Source organism: Lepus europaeus, chromosome 9 (genome assembly GCF_033115175.1).
Source record: "Lepus europaeus isolate LE1 chromosome 9, mLepTim1.pri, whole genome shotgun sequence".
NCBI classification, from domain to species: Eukaryota; Metazoa; Chordata; class Mammalia; order Lagomorpha; family Leporidae; genus Lepus; species Lepus europaeus.
The window spans coordinates 108907449-108933690 of record NC_084835.1 but is presented as its reverse complement, the minus strand read 5'-3'; the positions used below and the strand labels follow the sequence as shown (position 1 = coordinate 108933690).

Here is a 26242-nt window from a genome sequence, read left to right as displayed (position 1 = left end):
GCCCAGGAGTGCAGTGGAGGATGGCCCAAGTGCTTGGGCCCTGCACCCGCATGGGAGACCAGGAGAAGCACCTGGCTCCTGGCTTCGGATCGGCGCAGCACGCCGGCCATGGCAGCCATTTGCGGGGTGAACCAACAGAAGGAAGACCTTTCTCTCTGTCTCTCACTCTCACCGTCTAAAAAAAAAAAGATAATATTTTTGAATAAATGCTTTCTGAACAATGGGTTATCCATATATATGGGAAAAAAGAAGAAGAAAAGAACTCAGTCATACTCAATAATTTGCAAAAATAAGCTCAAAATGGATGACAGATCTAAATGTAAAACCTAAAACTACAAAGCTTCTAGAAATAAATGTGAAGAAAATCTTTGTGACCTGGGGTTAGGCAAGATTTCTTAGAAGTGACACCAATAGGGGCTGGCACTGTGGCATAGTTGGTTAAGTCTATGCCTATGGTGCCCGTATCCCATATGGGCCCCAGTTCATGTCCTGGCTACTCCTCTTCTGATCCAGCTCTCTGATGTGCCTTGGCAAACAGTGGAAGATGGCCCAAGTGCTTGGGCCCCTGCACCCATGTGAGAGACCTAGAAGCTCCTAGTTCCTGGCTTTGGAACGGCTCAACTCCAGTGGTCGTGGCCATTTGGGGAGTGAACCAGCTGATAGAAGACCTTTCTCTTTGTCTCTCCCTCAATCTGTCTGTAACTCTGCCTCTCAAATCAATAAATAAAATCATAAAAAATGACATCAACAGCATAAGCCATAAGAGGACAAACTGAAATGGGATATCATCAATATAAAAAACTTTTGCTCTTTAAAAGATATTGCTAAGAGAATTAAAAGGCAAACCACACACTAGGACTAGATCTTTGCAAAGCATATATCTGAAATGGGATTTATATCCCCCAAATATAAAGAAATCTCAGAACACAAAAGCTAGACAGACACCAGGGCGTATCACTCAAGAAGACATTTGATGGCAAATAAACACATGAAAAGACATCCCACATTATTAGAACTCCACATCATAACTAAAACCAGTGTGATGCTGCAACGCTCCTCTTATAATGGCTGAAACTAAAAAGACTGATCACAGCATGTTGGTGTGGATGTGGAAGGAACAGAACTCTCACCCACTGCTGGTGGAAATGTAAAATGCTAAAAAACTTTGGGAAACATTTGGTGATTTTTAAAAAAAAATTATTTTAATTTATTTGAAATGCAGACAGCCAGGGACACAAAGACAGACAGACAGAGATCTTCTATCCGCTGGTTCACTTCTCAGATGTATGCAACCACCAGGACTGGCCAGAGTGAAACCAGGAGCCAGGAACTCAATCCAGCTCTCATTTATGAATGACAGGGACCCAGGTACTTCAGCCATCATCTACTGTCTCCCAGGGTGCACATTAGCAGGAAGCTGGAATGGGGAGTGGTGGAGTTGGAACTCAAACCCAGGCACACCAAGAGGGAACGTGGGCATCCCTTGTGGCGTCTTCACTGCTATACCAAACACTCACTCCTAATCTTCTTTAAGTGTACGTACATATGATCCCGCCACTCACTCATAGGTGTTTACCAAGAGGGTGAATATTACATCCATCTAAAGACTCACACAGAAATATTAATAGCAACTTTATTTATATTAGTCCCAAACTGGAAAAAAAAACCCTGTAATGTCAATTCGTATAGAAAAGGAAAACAAATTATTGTACATTTCCACAGTGGAATATTACTGAGCAACAACCGCAAAAAACCATGCATTACTTTTTAAAAAATATTTATTTATTTGAAAGTCAGAGCCACAGAAGAGAGGCAGAGACACACAAACACGCACACACACACACAGATCTTCTATCTGCTGATTCACTCCCTAAATGGCAGCAATGGCCAAAGCTGGGCTGATTCAGGAGCCAGGAGTCAGCAGCCAGGAGTTTCTTCTGGGTCTCCCATGTGGGTGTAGGGCCCACGCACTGGGGCCATCTTCTTACTGTTTTCCCAGGCCATTAGCAGGGAGCTGGATTGGAAGTTGAGCAGCCGGGACTTGAACCGGTGTCCATATGGGATGCCGGCACTGCAGGCAGTGGCTTTACCTGCTATGCCATGGTGCCAGATCCAAACCATGCATTATTGATACATATGATGACACTGATGAACATCAAAATAGTTACAGTGAGTGAAAGGAGCCTGATCAAAGGAAATGGGATTCATTGCTTGGTTCCATTTATATAAAACTGTGGAAAATGCAAACAAATCCTTGGTGATAGAGGTCATAGCAACAGTTGCTTGAAGTTCAAGAGGCGTAGGCTTGAAAGGAGGGAAGTGTTGCAGAAAGGCACGAGGAAACTTCCGTGGGTGACAGACCTGTTTGTCATCTTGATGGCAATGATGCTTTCATGGGTGTATACACATGTCAAAACTCCTCAAACTCTATACTTTAAATATGTGCAGTTTATTGTATGTCAACTATACTTCAATAACATATAGAGCATGTCTGCTTTTCTTTTCTCTTCTTTCCTTCCCTTCTTTCCTTAGAATCTGGTTTTTGGTTTTCTGCTCACCTCATTTCTATTTTGCTTTAGAGACTGAAGAGCAGCTCAAGACCACTCAGTGGTTGTTCCTACGCGTGCTGTGGCCCGAGATGTGGGAGCTGCAGCCCAGTCTTCAGTGGTGGGTTGAGGGTTCCTGTCTTCCGTGGGGAGCTGCTGAATAGGCACAGAGGGCACCTGCACACCTTCAGACAAGTCTGCAACCACAGGCTGAGTAGCAAATAAACTCAGGAGCTGGGGTAGTCCATTCACCCTGAAATTCTTCCTCAGTCACAGCTTTTTCAATAGCTGCCTGCTCTTCCTTTTCAATCTCTTTGGGAATCTCTGTAGAAGTAGAGATCTGGGGGCCGACGCTGTGGTGCAGTGGGTTAATGCCCTGGCCTGAAGCACGGGCATCCCATATGGGCACCAGTTCGAGACCCGGCTGCTCTACTTTCAATCCAGCTCTCTGCTACGGCCTGGGAGGGCAGTGGAGGATGGCCCAAGTCTTTGGGCCCCTGCACCCGCGTGGGAGACCCAGAAGAAGCTCCTGGCTCCTGGCTTCGGATCGGCGCAGCTCCAGCTGTTGCGGCCAATTGGAGAGTGAACCATCGGATGGAAGATCACACTCTCTCTCTCTCTCTCTCTCTCTCTCTCTCTGTGTGTGTGTGTGTGTAACTCTGACTTGCAAATAAATAAATAAATCTTTTTTAAAAAAAGAAGTAGAGATCTGGATAAGCCACCACTGGTGATGCTGGCATCCTATTTGAATAGTGGTTCAAGTTCTAGCTGCTCCACTTCTGCTCCATCTCCCTGCAAAAGTACTGGGAAAGCAGTGGAAGATGCACCCTACATGAACCAGTAGATGTAAAATCTCTCTCTCTGTCTGTCTCTCTCTCTCTTCGTAACTCTGCCTTTTGAATAAGTAAAAATCTTAAAAAAAAAGAAAGGGGGGTGGGGACAAGCATTGTAGCATAGCAGATAAAGCTGCCACCTGAGATGCTACCATTGCATATGGGTGCCATTTTGTGTCCCAGCTGTTCTACTTCTGATCCAGCTCTTTGTTGATGTGCCTGGGAAAACAGCAGAGTATGGTCCAAGTACTCAAGTCGCTGTACCCACATGGGAGGTCCAGAGGTTCCTGGCTCCTGGCATTGGTCTGGCTCAGCCCCATTTGGGAGTGAACCAGGGGGTGGAAGATCTCTCTCTCTCCCTCTCCCTGTGACTCTTTCAAATAAATAAAATAAATCTCGGACTGGCACGGTGGCATAGTGGGTAAAGCCCTTGCTTGCAGTGCTTAAATCCCATATGGGCTGCTATTTGAGTCCCAGCCGCTCCACATCTGATCCAACTCTCTGCTATGGCCAGGGAAAGCAGTAGAAGATGGCCCAAGGAGCCGGTGCCATGGCTCACTAGGTTAATCCTCTGCCTGTGGTGCCGGCATCCCATATGGGCACCGGGTTCTAGTCCTGGTTGCTCCTCTTCCAGTCCATCTCTCTGCTGTAGCCTGGGATAGCAGTGGAGGATGGCCCAAGTCCTTAGGCCCCTGCACCCACATGGGAGACCAGGAGGAGACTCCAAACTCCTGGCTTTGGATCAGCGTAGCTCCGGCCATTGCAGCCATTTGGAGAGTGAACCAACAGAAGGAAGACCTTTCTCTCTGTTTCTTTCTCTCTCACTGTCTGTAAACTCTACCTGTCAAATTAAAAAAAAAATATGGCCCAAGTGCTTGGGCCTCTGCACCTATGTGGGAGACCTGGAAGAAGCTCTAGGCTCCTGGCTTTGGATAGGCTCAGCTCCAGTCATTGTGGCCATATGGGGAGGGAACCACCGGATAGAAGCCCTCTTGCTCTCTTTCTCTCTGCCTCTGCCTTTCTGTAACTCTGCCTTTCGAATAAATAAATAAATCTTTTAAAAAAAGTTTCTTTAAAAAAATAAAATAAATCTTAAAAAAAAAAGGAGAGATAAGGCATGACCTCCTGTGGTCGTTCATGGGAGATGGTATCACACACGTGCAGCATCCGCCACATCAGACACACTGAGTGAGCTCCCTTATTGTTGTGTGGGATGACAAGGTCCACATAGCACAAAGGAGAGTCTGTGTTACATAGAGCAATGGTAGCAAGTTAACATGACATGCCTCTGTGAGAGCCTGGCGGGCAGCCACAGGACCAGTAACTACCAAATGTGGCTCTGGAAGGCTGCCTGGATCTGGTTAATGAAAGTCCCAGGTGTGAAGTGGCCTGGAGTAGGTCCCGTGGCAGCAGCAATGGTCAGTACAGTCTTCTAGCCAGTGTTCCCCGAGGATGTGACACTGACATCAGCAGGGTGTTCAATGGCAACAACGTCCCGAGCCACCAACAGAAAACAGAAACTTTGTGAGTTTCTGGCCAGACTTTTGATGTAGATGCCATCACCTTTCCTTTTGTAGATGTGCTGTTCCATTTGTAAGTCAAGGTTGGTGCCATGGCAGCGAAGAATTTGAAGACATTCTCATCCTTCATTTGCGGGACATAGAGGATTCTGGCATTGTGACAGCTTCCCTTTAAGTTATCCCAGAATCGAGAACAATGCTCTCTGGCCCCCGTGCTGGGTAGGGTGGAAAGCTTGCTAGGTGTTTTTATGAAATATTTTTAAAATGTTTATCTATTTATTTGAAAGGCAGAGTCAGAGAGAGAGAAAGAGAGAAAGAAAGAGAGAGAGAGAGAGAGAGCGAGCACGCACTTCCATTCTCTGGTTCACTCCCTAAATGGCCACAACAGCCAGGCTGAAGCCAGAAGGTGAGAGCATCTTTCAGGCTTCTCATGAGGAGTTCAGTGCCCAAGCAAACAGGCCATCCTCTACTGCCCTCCCAGGCCACCAACAGGGAACTGGATTGGAAATGGAGCAGCTGGGACAGAAGCCGGCACCCACACAGGACGCCAGCATCACAGGGGGTGACTCAACCTGCTATGCCACAACGCCGGCCTCACGAAATATTTTTACATCTGGATGTACCATGTGTTAGGGATAAAACTGAGTGTCAGAGACGAGTAATACTTGTATATTCATAGAGTAAGAACATAATCTATTCTATAGTGAGGGGAAGGAGTGGAAGAGAGGCAGGAAATGGTGAATGGAACCAAAAGTGATTCTGGAGTTGTGGAAGGAGGCAGGGCAGATAAAAGGACCATAGGATGTGGAAGATCATACGTTTCCAACAATGGGCACCAATTATTTCTTCTCCCCATGTGGCTCTGACACTTTTCTTATTGAGAGGTGTAGGTCATGTTCCTGCTTCAATATGGGAAGGCTGTGATGACCATGTGCTATGCGACTTTTGAATGCTAAAGAGTGCATAAGCGTCAGCTTGGTTTTCTTGTGATGTTCACTTTGGAACCTGTTCCCATGCAGTGAGGAAGCCCAAGCAGCCATGTGAGCAAGATCCACTGACAATCACTCCATGTCAGATTGTAGTCTACAGCCCACATCAACCACCACACCTTTGAATGAGCTGGGTTCCAGCCCTTGGGTCTTCCCAGCTGAGGCCCCAGCAGAGCCAAGGTGTCTTTGATGTACCCTTTTTTAATTCCTGATCCAGATGTGAGTACAATCAAATAGCTATCATTTTACACCACCAAGTTTTTCTTTTTTCTTTAAAAGAAACAACAGCAATTGAAATAGGTGATTTGAAATAAGGGGAAGAAATAGAACTAATAAAAAACTATTTTAAAAAATTAGAAAAGATTCCATTGGTAATTATATTGGTTATTAAAAGTGGATACTCTCAGAGAAGTGATCAAAGGCCTTCTGAGACAGGTGGTAGAGCCCTTAGCATCACAAGAACCAAGAAGGCGGCCAAAGCACCAGAACATTTGAGTGGAAGAAATTCCCTCATCATCAGGCATCTGAGCATCCTTATAAAACCAAAGTATGTCCAAACAAATGAAGTAAAATTGTTTGGCCTCCTGTTCCAGGAAGATTTAAATCTTCGTGTTGTAGTCAGTTACATTTTTTTTTTGTATGACATGAATCACAAGAGACATGACATAAATTTCGTTAGTAGATCACTTTAAAAAGAGGGCCTCTGACTTAACTTTGTCCATTGCCTATATCAGACCCCTGATCCTTAAGAATCCAGAAGCTTCCTGGGGCCAGCATTATGGCACAGTGGGGTAAGCTGCCACCTATGACGCCAGCATTCCATATGGGTGTTGGTTCAAGTACCAGCTACTCCACTTCCAAGCCAGCTCCCTGCTAATGCACGTGGGAAAGCAGCGAAGATTGTTCAAGTATTTGAACCCTGCCACCCAAGTGGGAGACACAGATGGAGTATCAGGCTCCTGGCTTCAGCCTGGACCAGCCTTGGCCACTGTGGCCACATGGGCAGTGAATCAGCAGATGGGAGATTCTCTCTCTCTCTCTCTAACTCTGCCTTCCAAAAAAAAAAAAAAATCTTAAAATAAAGCTTCCCAAATCCACGTTTACACATATTATCTTGAACCTCTATAATGAAGATGAAATTTGACAATAAGTAGTTGTGCAATAAGAACTAACTTATAAAGTGTATCCTTTTTTCATGTAGATCTGGCACTGTTTGGAGACTCTGAATTCTGATCTCATTCAACCAATGTGCTTGTGCTGATTTTCACTTTTTTGTTCTACGCTTTTAGGATTTAGAAAGTATTTCTTGTGTGGACTATTCCATCTTCGCCTTTGCTGTTGGCCATGTTGGGATATTCATTTTTGATTCAGAAAGTTCACTGTGAAATTTTATCTTTACTAGTGTTCTCATTCAGAAAACGGTTCCAGATTGAGTCTAAGAAGTCAGTTGATTTCTACAGATGCTTCTATTTCCTTCCAACATGTCAATTATAGGCTGTTTTACCTGTTAAGAAAGAAATGGCTGAACAATTTTATAGCTCTCTTGCTCAACTTGATCACATTGTCTGTACAGTAGTGATGATATTTGTTTGAGTTTCTTCGCTTTCTTAGAGAGACCAGAATTAGTGGTATACTGTGACAGTGGAAAGGTAATTTTAAATCTCATTTGGAGCACGGGGGTCTCTTTCAGCTTAGAGTATGAGCTGAATTGGATCTCCTCTTTTTTACACTTCCTGTATTGCTCTATTAAACATCCTCCCAGGGGCCAGAAGATCCAGGAAATTCTGTTTAATCACTTCATGCCCAGTATAATGGGGACCACATTTGCAGGATGTGTGGCATGATAACCCCCTGTGGATAGCCTAACAGCTGTTCCCAGTCATAACACATGCAAAGTGAAATAGTCACACACTTTTCCTCGGGGCTTATGGCAGAAAGGAAGAATGTTTAGGAGGTTAATTTGCCCACATTCATAGAGCTATTATGTTGTAGAGACTAGTTTAGATTCAGGTTTGGGCTTTTTCTTTGCTTTTAAAAATTATTTTTACATTATACCCTACCATCAAAGAGTACATGGGAGGCCTGTTCAATTTTCATGGGAGGAAAGGGTTAGTATGCAGAAGGTTGAAGATGAGACTACTTGGCTGTTAATGTGCACATTGGCTCCCAGGACTTCATAAGCCTTCTCACACACCTCATCAGTCTTCTCAAACATTTTTGCCAAAGTGTCCTTTCTACTGGAAGAGACTGATAACACCACTCTGTTGGCCGTTTGGGCCTCAGTACAAGTGGGTTGACAATGTAATCTTCATATGTTTGAGAGAGTAGCTCTATACCAGGGGTTCTTTGAATGTGATTCCTGCACCAGAAGCATCCACGTTGCTGGGGAGCTTCCGATAAATGCAAACTACCCCAGATCTACTGAGTGAGAAATACTGGGGGTGAGACAGTTTTACAAGTCTTCCAGTTGATTCTGATACACATTAAAACTTGAGAACCACTGCCATAACCAAGATTGTCAGAAAACTCTTCAGTTCACAATTTGTTCTCAATTGTGAGGAAAATCGTATAAAATATTCTTTAGGACTATAATATCAAAGAAAAGATTTCCTTCCATGAAGGGAATCCATCTATTAAGCATCTGCTGTATACAAAGGACTACACAAACTACTGTAGGAAAAGAAAAGAGGATTAAAATATAGTCCCAACCCTCTGTTAATTCATTTAGTGTTAATGAGCTGGCCAAAGTTGATTTGCCAGTAAAATAGAGATGAGCATTGCACATTAGCCTGTCTTCTTGGCTATGTGTAATACTTTCTCACATGCACACACACACAAAAGGGGCTAAATTCATCACTGTATCACTGATACTACCAAAGCACCCTTTGCTCTTTTCAGATTGGAGAATGAAAAGTGTTCATTAAAAGCTTAGCAGTTTGAGCCATAATATTAATCCAGTCAGAGAATGCAAGAGAATACTTCTTTGTCATTGCTTTTGCCTTGCCAATCAGCCCAGTCCCAGGAACCTGAGGTTAGATAAGGCACACAAAACCGTCTTCTACCTGCTCAGCAATTACACAAATTTACAGTAGCCTTTCCCTTCTATTTAACTTTTATTAAAAGAAACGCTAAGGTACTGAGATGCAGTACATCATATTTATTACCAAAATTATTAACAAATATACAAAACTTATACATGTAATTTTCTTACATCCATTTATCCTCTATAATACTGATTTTGTTCAAGTAGGTTATCTACAGTATGTAAACATCCCTTGGATTGACCTCACACAGATTAGGAAAGCCCTCTAACCCATGCTTTTATCAGATACTTCTTTTTATTTGGCTTTCGTTTGTAGCATCTAATCTCCACATTTGGCACATGGAAGAGACATCTACAGTGCAAAAGAGGCAGACTTTCTGGTTTCATTCTGGACAATTTCGCAGGGTTACAGAGGAGGCCATGGGCAGGCCGCCTTGGTGTTGGTGGATTAGCTGTAATGCCAAATCTTGGTCCAGCCATGTACTCCAGCACACAGTCAATGTCTCTTCCTTCTCCCACCCTCCCACCCACCCCCATGCAAGGATGATTCAGTCTTCACCTTGTCTCAAAGGGTTAAAAGAAATTCCATCCATCCCAGAACAAACAGGTTAAATCTCACCCAGGAACCATTTTTTTCTGCTTCTTTTGCGTGGGTGGGTTTCTGCATTTTGATGAACCAGCAAAACTTTCCAGTTAGAAAAAGATAAAAAAATGGACACGAGAGTAGACCTTTCCATCTGCGTTAACACCTGGGCCTTTCTGTGGTGACAAAGTGAGAAACCTTGAAGGACAGCAACGAAACGCCAAGCTTGCCTAAGCTCTGAATACTATATCCAAAATTTTAAAAAAGAAAGGAACAATGGCAATTGGAGATTATCCCCTCGTCTTCCTGGGTTTCCTTTTGACCACCTAGCTTAACCTAACCAAGTAAAGCTGATCCAGAGAGAGCTCTGCTCGCCGGCTCACGCCCAGCCTCAACTCTCCAGCGCAGTATTGCTCATGGGCTCGGCCGCACCGCGTCCGCGAAGCCGCCGCCGAGAACGTCTGAATTTGGACGCACGCCTGCCTCCAGGCTTCCGTCACCACAGCGGCGCAGGCGCATCCGCGGCTCCGTACAGCTCGGCCAGCTTCCGGAAGCGGGGCCCCCAGTCCGTCAGGAAGTCGAAGCTCTGCTCGGAGTCTGACGTGGCCGACTGCAGGGAGCTCAGCGACCCGGCCACCGAGCCGTCCCCCTCGAACATGTAGGTCTGCAGGGAGTCGAAGGGCGGAGCCCACAGGTCCATGTCGGCCTCGTAGAGCTTGGCCAGCACGTAGCTGTGGACGGTGCTGTTGACGGCGCACGTGTGAGGCACGTAGCGGGAGAGGCTCTCGATCTCGGGCAGCATGTCCTGCCGCGTCTTGGGGGCGGCGCCCGCCTGCGCCTCCCGCGGGTTCCACAGGGCCGCGATGTCGAAGGCCTCGGTGTCCTCCTCGCCGCCGCCCTCGTCGTCGTAGCGGACGATGTTCTCGTGGATGTTGTCGTCGTCGTCGATGATGTAGGGCTGCTTGCGGTGCCGCCTCATGGACACAATGAGCAGCACCAGCACTGGAGGGGGAGAGGAGAGGCCCGCGTCAGCCACGGGGAGCAGGGTTCACCGGGCCGGGAGCCCCTACACCTGCCGGAGCCCCCGAGTTGGCCGCCTCGCTCCTGCCACCACGCACTGGGAGACGGGGGGCCAGCGAAGCCTGGCTCAGTGACAGGGAGTCTCTTGCATCAGGCTGCTGGGGTGTGTGTGTGTGTGTGTGTGTGTATGTGTCTACAGCCAAACACAATGGCTAGGAAATGCTAGGGTCAGATCCTGTGCTCTGTTTATAGAGTCATGAATATCCACCTCTTATTGTAAGGTGGGAATCTTATGATGTCGGTGCAATTCTTCCTCACTGTAGCATCTTAATAGGATGCTACTCTATAAATAAAGTCTATTTTTTATCACACGGAAAAATGCTTTCTTGATGTTATTGTTGATAGTTCTGTTTGCAGTATGCGACTATGACTATTAACATTACATAAGGAAAATTGAGGCCAAAGTGAGTTCCGATTGTTCTCAGTTCTGTAACAAATGACTAGATAATGTCTTGTATGGATAAATATGCATGTAGTCATGTCCACTAGGGACAAGCCAAAGTTGTCATCTTTTTACACCTCCTCCTCCAAAAAAAAAAAAAAAAAAAAAAGGACATAAATGATCCCCATGGTCTGGCAACCCAAGATTGGTCGGAAAAACCTTTCATTGGAGGAGGTAGTTGCAGCTTTCTGGATACAATAGTGTTCACAGAAGGGAGGGAATGAGCAGAGACATTTTATATAATTCATTGTGTTATCAAAGAAGCACCACACTGTTAGATGTGCCCTTGCAGGTTTGGATAAAATTTTATCCCAACAAATGCATTACCCCTTCCCTCCCCCCACCCCCAGGATGTGTTCACTGGAGTTTAAAGGAGAAAGAGATAATCCTATTGAGCTGTTTATCTCTGCGGCTGAAAACATTTCCCAGGAAGTGTGTTGAGGTTTTAGCTGTAGAACTGCTATTGATTTTTTTTTTTTTCTGGTGTGCTTTGTTACAGCTGGTGAACAGTGGCAGTTTGACAGCACTGCAAAGTAAGACCCTGCTTTATCTGAGGAAGAAAATGGAGTACAGTCATATGTGTAGTAAGAGATTACACACTGACTAATAAACCTCCAAACAATTATTTTTTTTTAACTATTTGAGTGTAGGATGTGCGTTTTGTACAATTAAAATTAACAGTGTTAATACATAGTATTTTCCTGAATGGCTTGAATGACAAAATGCACACATAGGGAACAATCACAAGCTCTTGTGTATTTTTCTGTGTGCAAAAATATGAAGCATGAACTTGAAGGACTGATTTCAGAGAGGGAGAGTATAAGAGGACTTTTAGAAGTGGGGCCTTGAAGGGGGCACTCAGGGATGGACTGGGAATTGGATTGATGCAGGTTGGAGGGATGGGATGCTAAGTGACGTGCTGTTTGTGGCAGTCAGTAGATGGCTACTAAACCCAGTTTGTAAAAGGCTTGACGATAAGCAGTGGAGAAACAGCATTGACTACGTCATTGTTTCTGCTCTTTTGACTTTGCAGTCCAAGGAGACTACAGATGCTGATGCTTAGTTCACATCAGACAGTGATAAGGGCTATGGTAAGGTCAAAAGTAGTACCAAGAGAGTAGAGAAACATCACCAGTGAATTCTGCCTGAGGGACTAGGAAGGACCACCCAGGTGACCTTGGAGTGGTTAGGATAGTATTTTAGAAAATGCTAGAAAGCAAAAGTAGAGAAGTCATTGAATATCTGCTGGAGAGAATTTTTATGGTGATGGATAATTAAGCAATTTATGGAACTGGTCCATTTTTTGAAAAAATAAATATTGCTATACCTTATTTTTAGGTAATTTGCATAATTCTCTGAAAATTGGATTCTAGGAAAGATGGTCCTATTCAGCTTAAAAGTCTCCTTGATTCCTTGACAATAAAGATTCAATTTTAGGGATGCTTGTTTTTTAGGTGCTATAGGCACAGAGTATAGGGCTTACAGGATTTTCTAGGAACTGGCTATGACTTGGAGACATGAAAAAAAAAACCTTATAAAATCAGAATTAGTATGTTTATTATTTGCGGAATATAGTATTTTGTTGACAAATCAATCACAAATCTTAACAACTTGAATTAATTTAATGTGGAATGTATAATCTTAGAAATAAAAATGCATAAAATTGTGGGGTTAGCTCCTGAAAACTCTTTCTTTATTCTTTAAAATTAAACAGACAAGGCACAGTGGATTTGGGATGGATCAGAAAATGATCCCTTGCACACCACTTCTAACATGAAGGCCTCCGGGAGCCAACCTCTTTAAATCAGTCTTTTTGTAATGATGGATATTTGTGGGCCAGGGTGAACTTAAACATTTTGTAAAGATAGAAATGAGAACAATCAGTCTAGAAAAGGGTTTTCTTCAAAGGCCTTTTGCAGACCTGTTTTGCACTGAAGGACTCCCAGTGCCACCATATGGACACTCAGGGAATTGCATGGAGCTTTTATCTGTCACATACCAGAAACTAATTTTCTTGGATCCAAGGACTTAGAAAGGTTACTGTAATACTACTTCTCTTTTCATATAGGCCTGAACTACTACAGCACATCGGAACTGTAAGTAATATTTTAAAATTTGTTTCAAGAAGTACATTTTATAGACTTACTTAGAAAATCCAGTGCTGAGATTTTTTTCACATCAGGAATGTCTTTGATCTAGCTCAGTCTCTTGGTGTAGAGGTGAACTTGGGGCATGTATGGATATCTAAAAGTCTATTCTAATTTAAATTCCCAGTGCTTCCCCCCCACACATAGAAAGCTGAGATTTCTTTTCTGTTGAATATTATTACTGTCTATTAGTCCAGTTTTCTCTAAGCAGGATGGATATGCATGGATCAATTCAATAAGAAGAGTTGGGATGTATGTATGATACTTTCTTGGTTTCCAGAGCTGACTTAGGTATTCAGTTGTTTTTGATTGGGAAGTTAGAAGACAGTTGCATGGATGACCCTTTGTTCAAGGGAGTTGGGTGGCTGCTTTGCAGTACGATTTGAAAGGGGGAAGGAAGGGTCCCCTACCCAGGAGTGCTCTTCCACTAGCCTGTCATCACATCTTTTTATTTTGCCAGCAGAGGCAAACTGGTACTGTGTAATCACTGCTCTTTCTTAGAGGGTTGCAATATCTGGGAGGGGTGTTATGTCCCAAACAGCTTATTCCTCAGAAATCTGTCACTTCCTTCAGATTTCTGCTCAGAGGTCTTGGGAGCAAGGGCTCCCCTGACTACTCTATTTGAAATGACCTCTATCCCTTCGCCTATCTACCCGGGATGCTCTGTCCCTCTTTGCTTCTCGGAGACACTTAGCATCTAGCATCTCCAGAATCTTGGCTGAAGTGTTTAGGAGAAGGGCAGTGTTGCTGAGACACAGGGTGCTCAGCCTACAGCCTGCCAGCATTTCCGTCCTGGTTCTGACATTTGGTTTTGGACCTGACACTACCCCTCTGTGATTTAGCTGCCACTTATCTGAAATGAAGGCGTTAGAAGAGGTGGTCATCATATCATGTCCAGAATGTAATTTTGGTTCCATGATGTCAAAATGAACTTGCTTTGCTCTAAAGTAAACTCTGTAAAGGCCAGCACCTGTTTGTCTTGTTAATCCCAGCACAGACTCTGGTGCTCTGACACTTAGAAAATGCTTGATAAATGTATGTGTCTTGGTCTTGCCAAAGAGGCCTTGAAAGAAGGAACTGTATTCAGTTTCTGTACTTTTCCTAGACTTAACTTTTCTACCCCTTCAGTGAGTGTAGGGTCGAAGACCAGTTCTGAATAGTTGTGTTAGGGTGGTAAATGATTGACAAGTAAGTAAGCATTTGCAGGACCCCATAGAACAGAAAGATGCTACTTACCTAAGAGAACAAAGATACAGGCCAGGATGGCGATGAGGGCACCCCGGCTCAAACTGACTGGAAGCATGTAGGCCTCAGGGCTGCAGGACATGACATGGCCATCATCGTCACAGCTGCACACCTGGATGGTCAGCGTGCCTGTGCTGCTCAGCACGGGCTCCCCACTGTCTGCAATCAGGACGGGCAGGTAAAAGACGCTCTGCTCTTGCTGCCGGAAGCCAGCCCGCCGAGTTAGAATCCGGGCAGTGTTATCTGAAGAAAGAGAAGGTTCCAGGATTGAAAAAGGGGAGAGGAAAATGGGGAGGAGAAAATGGCAGAACCAACAAATGACCTGATTTTTAGGATTGAGGAAAACAAGGGGGCCAGGGCCAGGGTGTAGGAAGGAGAGAAAAGGACAATGGAACATTCCCTGGAGGTGTTCAGCGACAACCATGGCAGGTTTGCCTAGATCAGCATTTGGACTCTGAAACCAAGATTTTTGCTTGCTTTCAGGCAAAACCCTGAAGCCTAGCAGAGAACCCCTTTTTTTGAGAGTCTGTCTTATCCTTTGTGACATAAAGTGCCCAGGGCAAACTGTCACACTTCAGATCTAACAAAAATGTCCCTGGGAAAGCTTGACAGAAATGAACAATCACTGGCGACCCGTGGTCCCTGTTTGTTCCTGCTCAGCAGCTTGCCAGGGCCCTGGTGCTGCTTTGTGCCTCCAGGAAAAGAATGCCGAGGAGCCCACGTGGCTCTGGCAGATTGCGTATTTCTGCCACTCTGGCTGGAATTTGCATCTTTGCTATTTTATGTCTTTGAAATGCAGGGACCTTCTCCTGTGCTTCCTGAAGAACCTGTGCATTTAGCAGGTGCTTATTTGTAATCTTCTAATCATATGACACACCTTGCATGTTATTCTCCCTGCTTGGTGGTCTGAGTTTGAGTAGTTAATATGAACTTGATGAAAATTTGTTCCTTTCTGGCAATATTAGTTATTTCTCCTCCAGTATTTTTTTTTTTTTTTTACATCTTGATAATCTATGAAATGAAAACATTCAACAGTACTCTCGTCCTGAGGAAGCTCCGCAGGCACAGACTGGGGCCAGGATGGTGTCCTCTGAGCGAGCTGTCCAGGCAGCAGGAAGCACAGCTCTGTGATGGAGATGCTACACAGACCGTTGTCTTTGGGCTCTGCCAATCACAGACATCAAACTAAAGAAAAGTATGTAAGTTTTTCCTTTGGAACCTGAGACACCAAGAGCCTTGAATCACAAATGATCTGCCATAGCTATGGACAGGGAAGTCAAATTTATTTCAAAACAGAAGCTTTGTTGGGCTGCATCAAATGCAGGAGAAAAGGGATACCTAGGGGCGTGGTTAAATCACCAGTGTGCATAACAGTGAGGTATGCCTCAAATAAACCTTTAAAACTTTAAAAACTGAACTAGAACATAACCACGCAGTAATATTTTTTCAGTGCTACTAATGAAAAATTAAAGCTTGCACTGGGAATTTACAGTGTGGCAGAAAGTTCATCGCTCTTGCCTTTGACCCTAACGTACAGACGTCATGACATCTCCTCCAGTATTAAACAAGATTATCAACCTATTGGAAGTACTTGTACAAAGCTGATGTGTGTGTATTTGTATTCACATATTGCCATGTTCTAGGATATTTTTATTTGTTTAATTCGTATTCTCAGGTTTCTTGGGGTGGGTTTTGAATTTCAAAGCAGATATATTTTTACAAAGCTCAGATTGTTTTTAGTTGAGAAATGTTTGAGAGTTGTGCAAGGACATACGGGAAGTATTCTTGTAAAGCTAGTTTCATCAACACAGAAGGTCCTCTGGTTCTGTTACACATTTCCCAGGGAGGAGTCTACATCTTCACAAAAAATCCTAGGAGCCTAACCATCATTTTATCAGTGATGATCATTATTTCTGCTTATCTTTCTCTTGTACCTAAGAAAGGATTATAACTTTGTACCTTCTTGAATTTGGGCATGAGAGATTTGCTTAATGAACCATGAGCAGGAGTGATTTGTGTTATTTCTGGGGAGAAGCACTTATAAGGTGTGTGGTTCTCTGTGCGCTCTTACTTTGCTGTTGTCACTGAGAAGGAATGTGTGAGGTGGAAATCCAGACAGCCTGGGACACGGAACTACATGTTCAGTCCCTAAGGCCCACAGTGGGCAAGCGTGAGCAAAGAGTTAACTTTAGTCGCACTAAGCCACAGAGATGTGGTGGTGTTTGTTCCTGGTTCTTGTAATACAGTCGCCCTAATTAACTTTTTCTGCGTCCCCTGGTTCCTCGTGGTAGCAACTATTGTCTATCAAGTGCTCATGTGCCAGCACTTGCACTCTAAATGCTGTATCTCAAACATCACAGCAGTTTGGTGAGATGATAATTTACTCTTTTAGAGTGAGAGATGCAGGCATAGAATTTGTTATTTGCTCAAAGTAACCCACCTAGGCAGTAGCAGAGCTGAGATTTGAACTATGTTCGATCTGACTCTAAAACATGCATTGCTTCCACTGTGCTTTGTATCCAGCTGTTTAGTAACATTAACTGTCAAAAATTATCCAGGTCGTTGTAATCTCTTTTTGCTTCTTATTCTTTTTTCTTCTTCTTTTCTTCTCAATAAAGAAAAGATCCCAGGCCAGTGTTGTGTTGCAGTGGGTTAAAGTGCTGCCAGCAGTGCCGGCATCCCATATGACCTGGGTGCTCCACTGCAGATGCAGTTCCCTGATGACGAGCCTGGGAAAGCAGTGGAAGGTGGCCCAAGCTCTTGATCATAAGTGGAGTAGCTGAGACTTGAACCAGTGTTTTGATATAGTGTTGATTGTAGGCGGTGACTTAACCCGCTCCACCACAGCACTGGCCCTAGCATTTGTTTCTGAGATGACAGTGTGTGTGTGTGTGTGTGTGGCTACAACAAAACTCAATTTATAGCCCCAGTCTTACTGCTTATTCACTTGCTGATCTTGGGCCATTTACTTAGTTTTTACATCCATTACATGGGACATTGAGAATCAGATTAGTAATGTTCTTAAAATAAATAACAGATAAAACAGAGTATGAGAAAGTGCTTTTGAAAATGTAAAGTGCTACGTATACACAATCCTTTTCATCTGTTGGGACTAAAAAGTACAAAAGACTTGACTTGAGATAGTGCCCAATGTGTTCATAAAAGGATACCCTATTTCAGGCACAGGAGTGGGAGGTGCTTGATGTAGATTAGATGTCAGATGTCAGCCAGATTTTTAATGAGCCTCAGTAAAGGATTCAAGAGGGATAAATTGTCATGAGATTAGGAGTTCCTGCTTTCTGTTGAGGATGTGCTGACTTGTGTTTTGGGAACCATCCAAAGAGATGAGTCATTTATTTTTATAGTCACCCTGTTCTAGTGGCCCAGCTTTTCAAAGTATTGGTTTCAAGAATTGGTGCCCAAAGTCATCTTTAAGAAATTTGCAGCATTTCACTGCATACTGTTTCTGTATTGATTCTAACAAATGCCAGGGCGCAGGAATAGAGTGACACTCTGCTGAAAATGTGAAGAAACAAAATATAATGTGTAGTTCTCCTTCCCTACCATAGGGTGTCCTTTGTAAAACCAATCCTGATAAGAATCCTGTGGGAAGAGTATCCCTATGAAGAAGATAGCAGCTTAAAAATTTTGGCCCAATAGAAATCTCAAGATATTTATAATAATTCATGTTATTATAAATCATATTGCCCTTCTTTCCGGAATGAACATAGTGATTTTTATGATAACATGTAGAAGGTTGAAAGGACATTTTAGAAGAATGCTGTTCATTAAGAAGAAAACAGGTTCGACACTCTTAATTTATAGCAAAAGAATATCCCATGGCATTGAGTTACTACTCTCAGATTAAATTAGCTGATGCCTGAGAATAAGACCAGCCAAGCCTAATCATGATTTTCGTTATCCTTTACTTAGATTGTTACAAAGTGACAATATTTTGGAATTGGAGTAAAAAATGAGGCTATTGTAGCCCAGAGAAGTGATAACCTTCCCAAGACCAGATGTCTAGTTGGTAACAGAGTTAACAACAGAAGAGGTTCATTGAACAGATTTAAAATATTTTTAATCGCACTGACCTTTCTTTGAAGCAGTTCATCTGGCTAGAGAACAAAAGTCCCTCCTTTTAAAGCCTGTGCCCAGTGAAGAGTGTGTGCCAGGCTATAAACCCTTAACTGATTCGAATGCTTGATGGAAAAGTAAGGTCTAGAATGCCATTCTGGCAAAGCTGTAGTAGGGAACACTTTCTTCAGTAGGAACCCCACCTGAGCGTCTATCTAAATTATTCTTAAATAATACAGTAGTTGCTGTGCTGAAGCTGCTGTTTGTTCTAGATTTACCCTTTGCTGTCTCTAGTAATTAGTCGTTGTCTCCCTTCTGTTCTGTGAGCTTTCCACTGTTTTTCCTTTTGAATCTCATTTAAAAATGTTCCTTCAGGTTTTTCTCTTTATCTAGGTCATTTCAATCATCTTTTGCAGATTCTTCCCATTATTTCAGAACATATAAACACGGCTGCTATAGGAATGAAGGCAGAAGTTTTGCTTCTGTGCCTGGGTAGAGGGTCTGGCACAGCACGAGCATCAGTCATCATTTGTCAACTGAATGAATGAAAAGTTTTGCGGTCAGCAGAGGGCACTGTTTGTCTTTGATATCCTGAAACAAAACTAGGAATTAGCATTGTCTTTCTTGCGATTGAAGAGCAGGAGAACTTTTACACTGTTTGCATGGTACGGTAACCAAAAATATCCAGCCCAAGCTATAGAAAAGCAAGGATAGCCAGTTATCCAGCTGATTACCTTGGTTGTCCCTTACGGTGAAGTTAGGGTTGTTGGCAGCCTCAGGAGCCAAGCTGTAGTAGAAATGCTGACCGTTACGCGGGTCATCTTGGTCCACTGCACTCACTGTCTGGATTAACTGAGGAAGGGACATGAAATCGGGTGAGCTGCCGTACGCAAAAAAGCATCAGAACCCAGGGAAATATGACAGGAGGTTTTACCTAAAGAGAATGTCATCGTGAAACTTACCTGGAACTTCTCCATGCCATCCCACAACTCAGGATTTAATTTGGTTTTATTGTCAGGTCTGAGCATGTTATGGCCACAGGACAAATGTTACCTAAATATATTAGATTTTAGATACTAATATAACTTGTATTTCTACCCTGCTGCCAGCCATGTTCAGACAATATAAATATGAGACTGAATTAAAGGACTTTGTGGTTCTACAAGGTCCAACTTGTCCCTCATTTTCCTACTTCCATCTCATCTTCTCCCATCTTCCTAACCTCATCATTGGGAAAATATTTCTGGGTAAATTTCTTCCCTTGGATGAGATGCACAATTTGGGACATGCTCAATCTGTCTTGCCCCAAATGGTAGAGTTAGAAACGTGCCAGGGGATTCCAATTCAATCCCATCAAGGTAGCACGTACCAATGCCATCTCACTAGTCCAAGTGATCAATTTCAGTTCACAATTGATCATAATGATAGGTCTAAGAGTCAAAGGGATCACATAAACAAGACTAGTGTCTGCTAATACTAACTGATAGAATTAAAAAGGAGAGAACAATCCAACATGGGAAGTGGGATACACAGCAGACTCATAGAATGGCAGATGTCCTAAACAGCACTCTGGCCTCAGAATCAGCCCTTAAGGCATTCGGATCTCGCTGAAGAGCCCATGAGAATATGAGAATATTTTAGGCATGGAAAGCCAAGACACTTTGGCAAAAAAAAAAAAAAAAAAAGGCCTAAATGAAAGATCTCTGTTAGTGAGATCCCAGTAGAAAGAACGGGCCATCAAAGAAAGAGGTACCTTTCTCTGAAGGGAGGAGAGAGCTTCCACTTTGACTATGACCTTGTCTAAATAAGATTGAAATCGGCGAACTCAAAAGGCTTCCATAGCTTTGACAACTCATGACTAGAGCCTAGGGAGATTCCTAACGCCATAAAGAAGAATGTCAATTTGTTAAGTCAACAACAGGGAGTCACTGTGCACTTACTCCTCATGTAGGGTCTCTGTCCTTAATGTGTTGTACAATGTGAATTAATGCTATAACTAGTACTCAAATAGTACTTTACACTTTGTGTTTCTGTGTGGGTGCAAACTGTTGAAATCTTTACTTAATATATACTAAATTGATCTTCTGTATATAAAGAGAATTGAAAATGAATCTTGATGTGAATGGAATGGGAGAGGGAGCGGGAGATGGGAAGGTTGTGGGTGGGAGGGAAGTTATGGGGGGGAGAAGCCACTGTAATCCATAAGCTGTACTTTAGAAATTTATATTTGTTAAATAAAAGTTAAAAAAAATTTCTTCCCTTGAGAAGCCCCTATTTAAGAATGATTACTATCTAAGAAGACACATCAGCAATGGCTGTGTCAGGTTAATGGAAGTCAGGTGTGGGGACTGGGTCAAGGGGCAGTCACTTTTTGTTGGCAGTAAGGGGACCTAGAAAAGGTGTAGCATGCAAGCATCCTCAGGGTGGGGTGTAGAGCATAGCCCACAGTCAGAGTCGAAGCCAGGAGTAGTTTCCTCTTGTGCTCTTTGGCTAAGGGCTGACTTCTTCACAGTGCTCTTTAAGGGACTAAGAAGGCTGTGGAGACCATGATGAAAAGCTGTTTAAAAAACAGGTTGTGTGTGAAAGACAACCTGAACATCAGTGCGCAGGTTGGGGGATACAGAAAAGGTGGTGAAGGGGTATTTCCTGTGTTTGCTCCTCTGCACCAGTGACTCAGACTGCCTCCAACCCTCTTGATCCTGGTCCTATAGATTTACCACTTGTGCTGTTAAATGCTGTGACTCTGCTAGGCTGGGAACCAGGACATCAAAGGTCATCTGGGAGCCCCAAGCTGGCTTTCTTAGTCCGTATGTCTTCTTCTGCAGGTTAAGGGAGGTAGTGCTACCCTCACAATGTTTTGAAGGCTGAATAACAGAGGGGAGAGCTCCCAGCAAGGGGCCTTCTGGACTCTGTTGCTCAGATCCCCTTCAGTGAAGGACTTGTTGCCCTGGGCCTTCACCCACTAGTCTCTTCAGGGATTGCACCAGTGTGGGCAGCCACCTTACCCATAGTTACTAAGTCCTTCCAAGACAACTTATGTGTAATGACTGATCGATATGATAGTATAAAGGCCTGGCTATGCCATTTCAACTTGGGAAAACTTTAGTTCTAGAATGCTCTGTGAAGTCATCTGAGACTATTAGTGGGTTGTGTTGCCTAGTTCTGTTCCTTTTTCTTCCCTTCTACAGGCCCCAAGGAACCTTCTTACTAAACCTCTTGTGGGCAGTGTGTGGCTCAGCAGGTTAAGCCATGGCCTGCAGTGCCAGCGTCATTTGGGTGCTGGTTCCTGTCCTGGCTGTTCCACTTACGATCCAGCTCCCTGCTAATGCACTGGGGAAAGCAGCAGAAGATGGCCCAAGTTCCTAGGCCCCTGCCACCCACTTCGGAGACCTGGAATAAGCTCTCGCTCCTGATTTTGGCCTAGCCTAGCCCTGGCTGTTGTGGCCATTTGGGGAGTGAACTGGTGGATGAAGATATCTCTCACTGTTTTTCCCTCTCTCTCTCTCTCTCTCTCTCTCTCTCTAACTCTGCCTTTGAAATTAATAAATAAATCTTAAGGAAAAAAAAAACCCTTCTACAGAACTCCATTTCAGCATATTCATCTTGGAGAACCTGAATGTTGAATCTATAAGTAGTGGAAATGAAATTGCAAGAGGTCCTGCAGGTAGTGGACATAAACTTGCTCCCAGTTAAACTGCCCACATGCCCGGGTCACTTGCCTGCCCCATCCCTGCCTACATATAAATCCTGCTCTTTGCATTTTGCCTGTAGTGCGACCTATATAGAGGTAAGATAGTTCTCAAGGAATTTTATAAATGGGTGATTATGTGTAACTTGGCAAACATGGTTGGGAAAGTAATTCCAGAACATGTGACCTGTGAATTTTGTTTGTGTCAATGCTATGGGGCTGAGGGTAGAGGGGTAGTTGGTTGTGGGCTTGAAGGCATGAGTGGATGCTGCTGTTGGGGTCTGGGTGGGAATACCATGCTTGTCCCCTGCTCTCATTTCCAGATAGCCCCACTTGTCATGCAGTGTCCTGCTTAGTATGCTTCATTCTGTCCTCGGTGGAAGGTTGTCTGCCCTCTTCCAGGCTTCCTTCCTGGCTAAGGGTAGAGCACACATCCAGATGTGGCAGACAAGAAGCTGATGTAACGTCCCACAGGTTAACACAAGGAGGCCTGATTCTTTATGAACCAGACATACCCCCTGAGCTGGGCTTTTGAAAACCTTCACAACATTTCCTAGAACCTAAATCAAAGGATAGGATTTGCAGTATCTTGGGCTAAAGCTGACTAATATGACAGACTTGTAGCTCATGCCATGAATGCGAAATCACAGATAAGCTGCACTTGAAAGTATCATATAAAGCCTGTTAAAAACCGTACTTGGAAATGACGGATGTGTGTGTTTGACTCCGAAAGCAGGCAAGGCAGTTAAAATGCTGTCAATTTGTAGGAGTGCAATTCCTCTGAGGCCTTTTAAGAAAGCGAGGGGTTTAATTTACTGTGCTATTTATCTTCCTGTTTATATTATAGATCAAAATTAGTCTCCTTTGTTGTATTATAAGATATTTATATTTGTCATTTTATTTTGTAACAAAACAAAATGCATTAGTGTATATAAACTATCATATTATAATACTTAGCAAAACATTATTAAAGAAAGACCCAGGGGCTGGCGCTGTGGTGTGGAGGTTAATCCTCTGCCTGTGGCGCCAGCATCCCATGTGGGTGCTGGTTCTAGTCCCGGCTGCTCTTCTTCCAATCTGGTTCTCTGATGTGGCCTGGGAAAGCAGTAGAAGATGGCCCAAGTCTTTGGGCCCCTGCACCCACATGGGAGACCAGGAAGAAACATGTCTCTCCCTCTCACTGTCTGTAACTCTACCTCTCAAATAAATAAATCTTAAAAAAAAAAAAAAAAAGACCCAAAGTTTCTCAACTCAAAGCTCAGCTATCTCAGCTCAGTAACTGCCACGTTTGAAACTTCCCACCCAGTCTTTGTTCATGTTTAAACATGTAGTCCATACCCTTCTTTCTTTACCTATAATAACAGGAACTATTTCTTGTGCTGTAAGGCCTTCATGGTAATTTTCATTAGCTGCGCAATGTTTCACATCTTTCTAGGGTAGAAATTCAGTAGATTTGGAAGTAGAATTATAATAGACTTGTTCAAAAGAAGACTTCTAGAAGGGCTATAGACCATTGCACCAAAGAATCACTCATGCATAAGATCAGTTACAATCAGAATTACTGTCGGACACCTTTTCCCTTGAAGGGGTGGGAATCATTTTTTGTTCGTTTAAAAATATTTATTTATTTTTATTTGAAAGGCAGGGAGAGAGTGACAGAGAGTTATCTTCCATCTTCTGGTTCATTCCTTAAATGTGCGCAACAGCCAGGATGGCCTGGACTGAAGTCAGGAGCTTAGAACTCTGTATGGGTTTCACACATGGGTGGCAGGAACCCAGGTCCTTGAGCCATCACCTGTTGCATCCTAGGGTGGACATTAGTGGAAGCTGGAGTGGAAATGGAGGAGCTGGTATTCGAATCTGGCACACCAATGAGGGATTCAGGGAGCTCATGCCAGTTTTGGTTATATAGACATATTCTCTCTGTGTTCTAGACCAGTGAGAGAAGCAACAGCAAGGCTGCCTTCCAGTTGGAGGCCTGAATGACAGAGGCAGGAGTGCTTGCCTTATAGATATGCACATCCTAAACTCCTAAACTCCTAAGGTTCCTTTTATGATGATTCCAGCCATTTGCCCCATCACCAGAACCCACAGGAGCACAAGGGTGTAGTTGAGAGGAAGGTAGAATTCTTAGGGACTCTGTTGGGTCATAGGTAGAGAAAAGTCTTAGAAAAGCAGGAACAAAATAGGGGAGATAGAGGAACAGGTTGTGAGGGGTGATGGTAACACATGCCTTAATACACAACCACTCCAAATCGAGTTTCAGATGTTTCTCATTTATGTCACTTGGAATTTGATCATTTGAATATTCAATTAGGTTGGAAAGCATCCTTTAAAAATATTCAAGGGAGTTTCTGAAGATTATGGAACTAGATACTTCAAAGAAGTTGAACTTTGTTTCTTCAGATCACATCCCTCTCAAAACTTATCTGCCAGAAGCAGAGCTAAGAAAATGGGTATTTTAGTTGAGGGAAGAGAGGGGGCAGGAAATTCTAGGCAAAGCAAGCATTCCTAGAATAGGGTAGGCAGGTCCAAAACCAGGTACTTGTTGTCAGGAGTTAAGAAAGAGAGGTGGGAAGATGTAAAAAAGACAGTTTTCTTACTGCAAAATATGTTCAGGGATTGGTTCTGCACTCAGAGAAAGGGAAGATTTCCTCCTGTCATCTGCATGGTCCCTCACCTGTGGACCCAGAGCATGTGTTTTTTACAGTTGGTAAAAACTGGGGCCGGTGCTGTGGCAAAGCAGCTAAAGCCACTGCCTGCAGCACTGGCATCCCATATGAGCACTGGTTTGGGTCCTGGCTGCTACACCTCCAATCCACCTCCCTGCTAGTGCTCCTGGGAAAAGAAAGTAACATGGCTCAAGTGCTTGGGCCCCTGCAGAAGCACCCAGAGGAAGCTCCTGGCTGCTTGCTTCAGCCTGGCTCAGCCCTGGCTGTTGGTGGCCATGTGGGGAGTGAACCAGCAGATGGAAGATTCTATCTCTCTCTCTGCCTCTCCCTCTCTGTAACTTTGCCTTTCAAATAAATGAATACATATTAAAAAAAAAGAGAACAGTTTCAAGGTGGGTGGATCCCTTATATAGGCTGTGAATCAAGCCACCATGAGAGCACAGTTTAGATATAAAATGCAACGTAGACTCTGAATAGTTTAAACTCTTGAAACCTGATATACAAAAGTTGAGGAATCTGTCTTGTAAACTGTTTCTGGAGTCGAAATATCTTTGATGGTGAATTTGGTTATCGCTAATAGTCCCATGTATTGGGGATTAGCTAAGGTGCGTGCCCAGGCCCCTTACCTGCCCTGCCTTGGCATTCTCGCAGACGACAGCGTCATGGAATCGGGGGAACTCTGGAGCATTGTCGTTCACATCTAGGACTTTGATAGTGACGGAAACACTTCCCACCTGGGAGGGATTGTCTATAGAGAACACGAGGAAAACCAAAGATAAGAGTTCTGTAAGTGCAGAAAAACAGCTCCTTGCTGGACATGGGTATTTACCTGGCTATTCTGGCTTTTAAAAAAATCGATAAAGCACATGGAAATGATAACACAAGCATGTATGCATGGGTTCCTATTTAGAGTATGGCCAGACTGAAGAAGCTTAGACACAATGAGGCATACATGAGAGTGTTTGCTATCCAGGGTGTGAGGGGAAGGGTGAGACTGGAGAGGGAGCAAGTGTCACCAGCAGAATCTTAGAGAGAATCCCACTTTGCTCATGCTTTGGGATTTGGAATTAAAGGCAGGTCCATCTGTATTCTGGACTTTAAAATAGCCCATTTCTAATTGGATACACACTATGTGGCACTGCTTGGCTTTCTTGCTGTGAAATAATCAGTTCTTTGAATTGTGTTTCAACAAGCTTTCAAGTTATTCACTGGAATATAGATAACACACACACACACACACACACTTCCTTCCTATTTTTAAAAAAAAGATTTTGAAAGGCAGAGTTATGGAGGGAGGGAGGGCGAGAGAGAGGAGAGAGGAGAGAGAGAGAGCGAGAGCACTTGGGCCATCTTCTGTTGTTTTCCCAGGCACTTTAG

At 43.6% G+C, this 26242-nt stretch overlaps 1 protein-coding gene across 1 annotated transcript in view; it reads right to left on the bottom strand.

The window, feature by feature from the left end:
* Positions 1 to 10010: 10010 nt before the first annotated feature.
* The window catches only part of CDH20 (cadherin 20), a 236552-nt gene continuing 220320 nt past the window's right edge, over positions 10011 to 26242 (bottom strand). The window contains exons 9-12 of the mRNA XM_062200291.1: positions 25492 to 25613; positions 19240 to 19357; positions 14420 to 14671; positions 10011 to 10516 (exon numbers count right to left, since the gene is read on the bottom strand). Coding sequence (XP_062056275.1) covers positions 10011 to 10516; positions 14420 to 14671; positions 19240 to 19357; positions 25492 to 25613 — 998 coding nt within the window. The remainder of the gene's footprint in view (positions 10517 to 14419; positions 14672 to 19239; positions 19358 to 25491; positions 25614 to 26242) is intronic.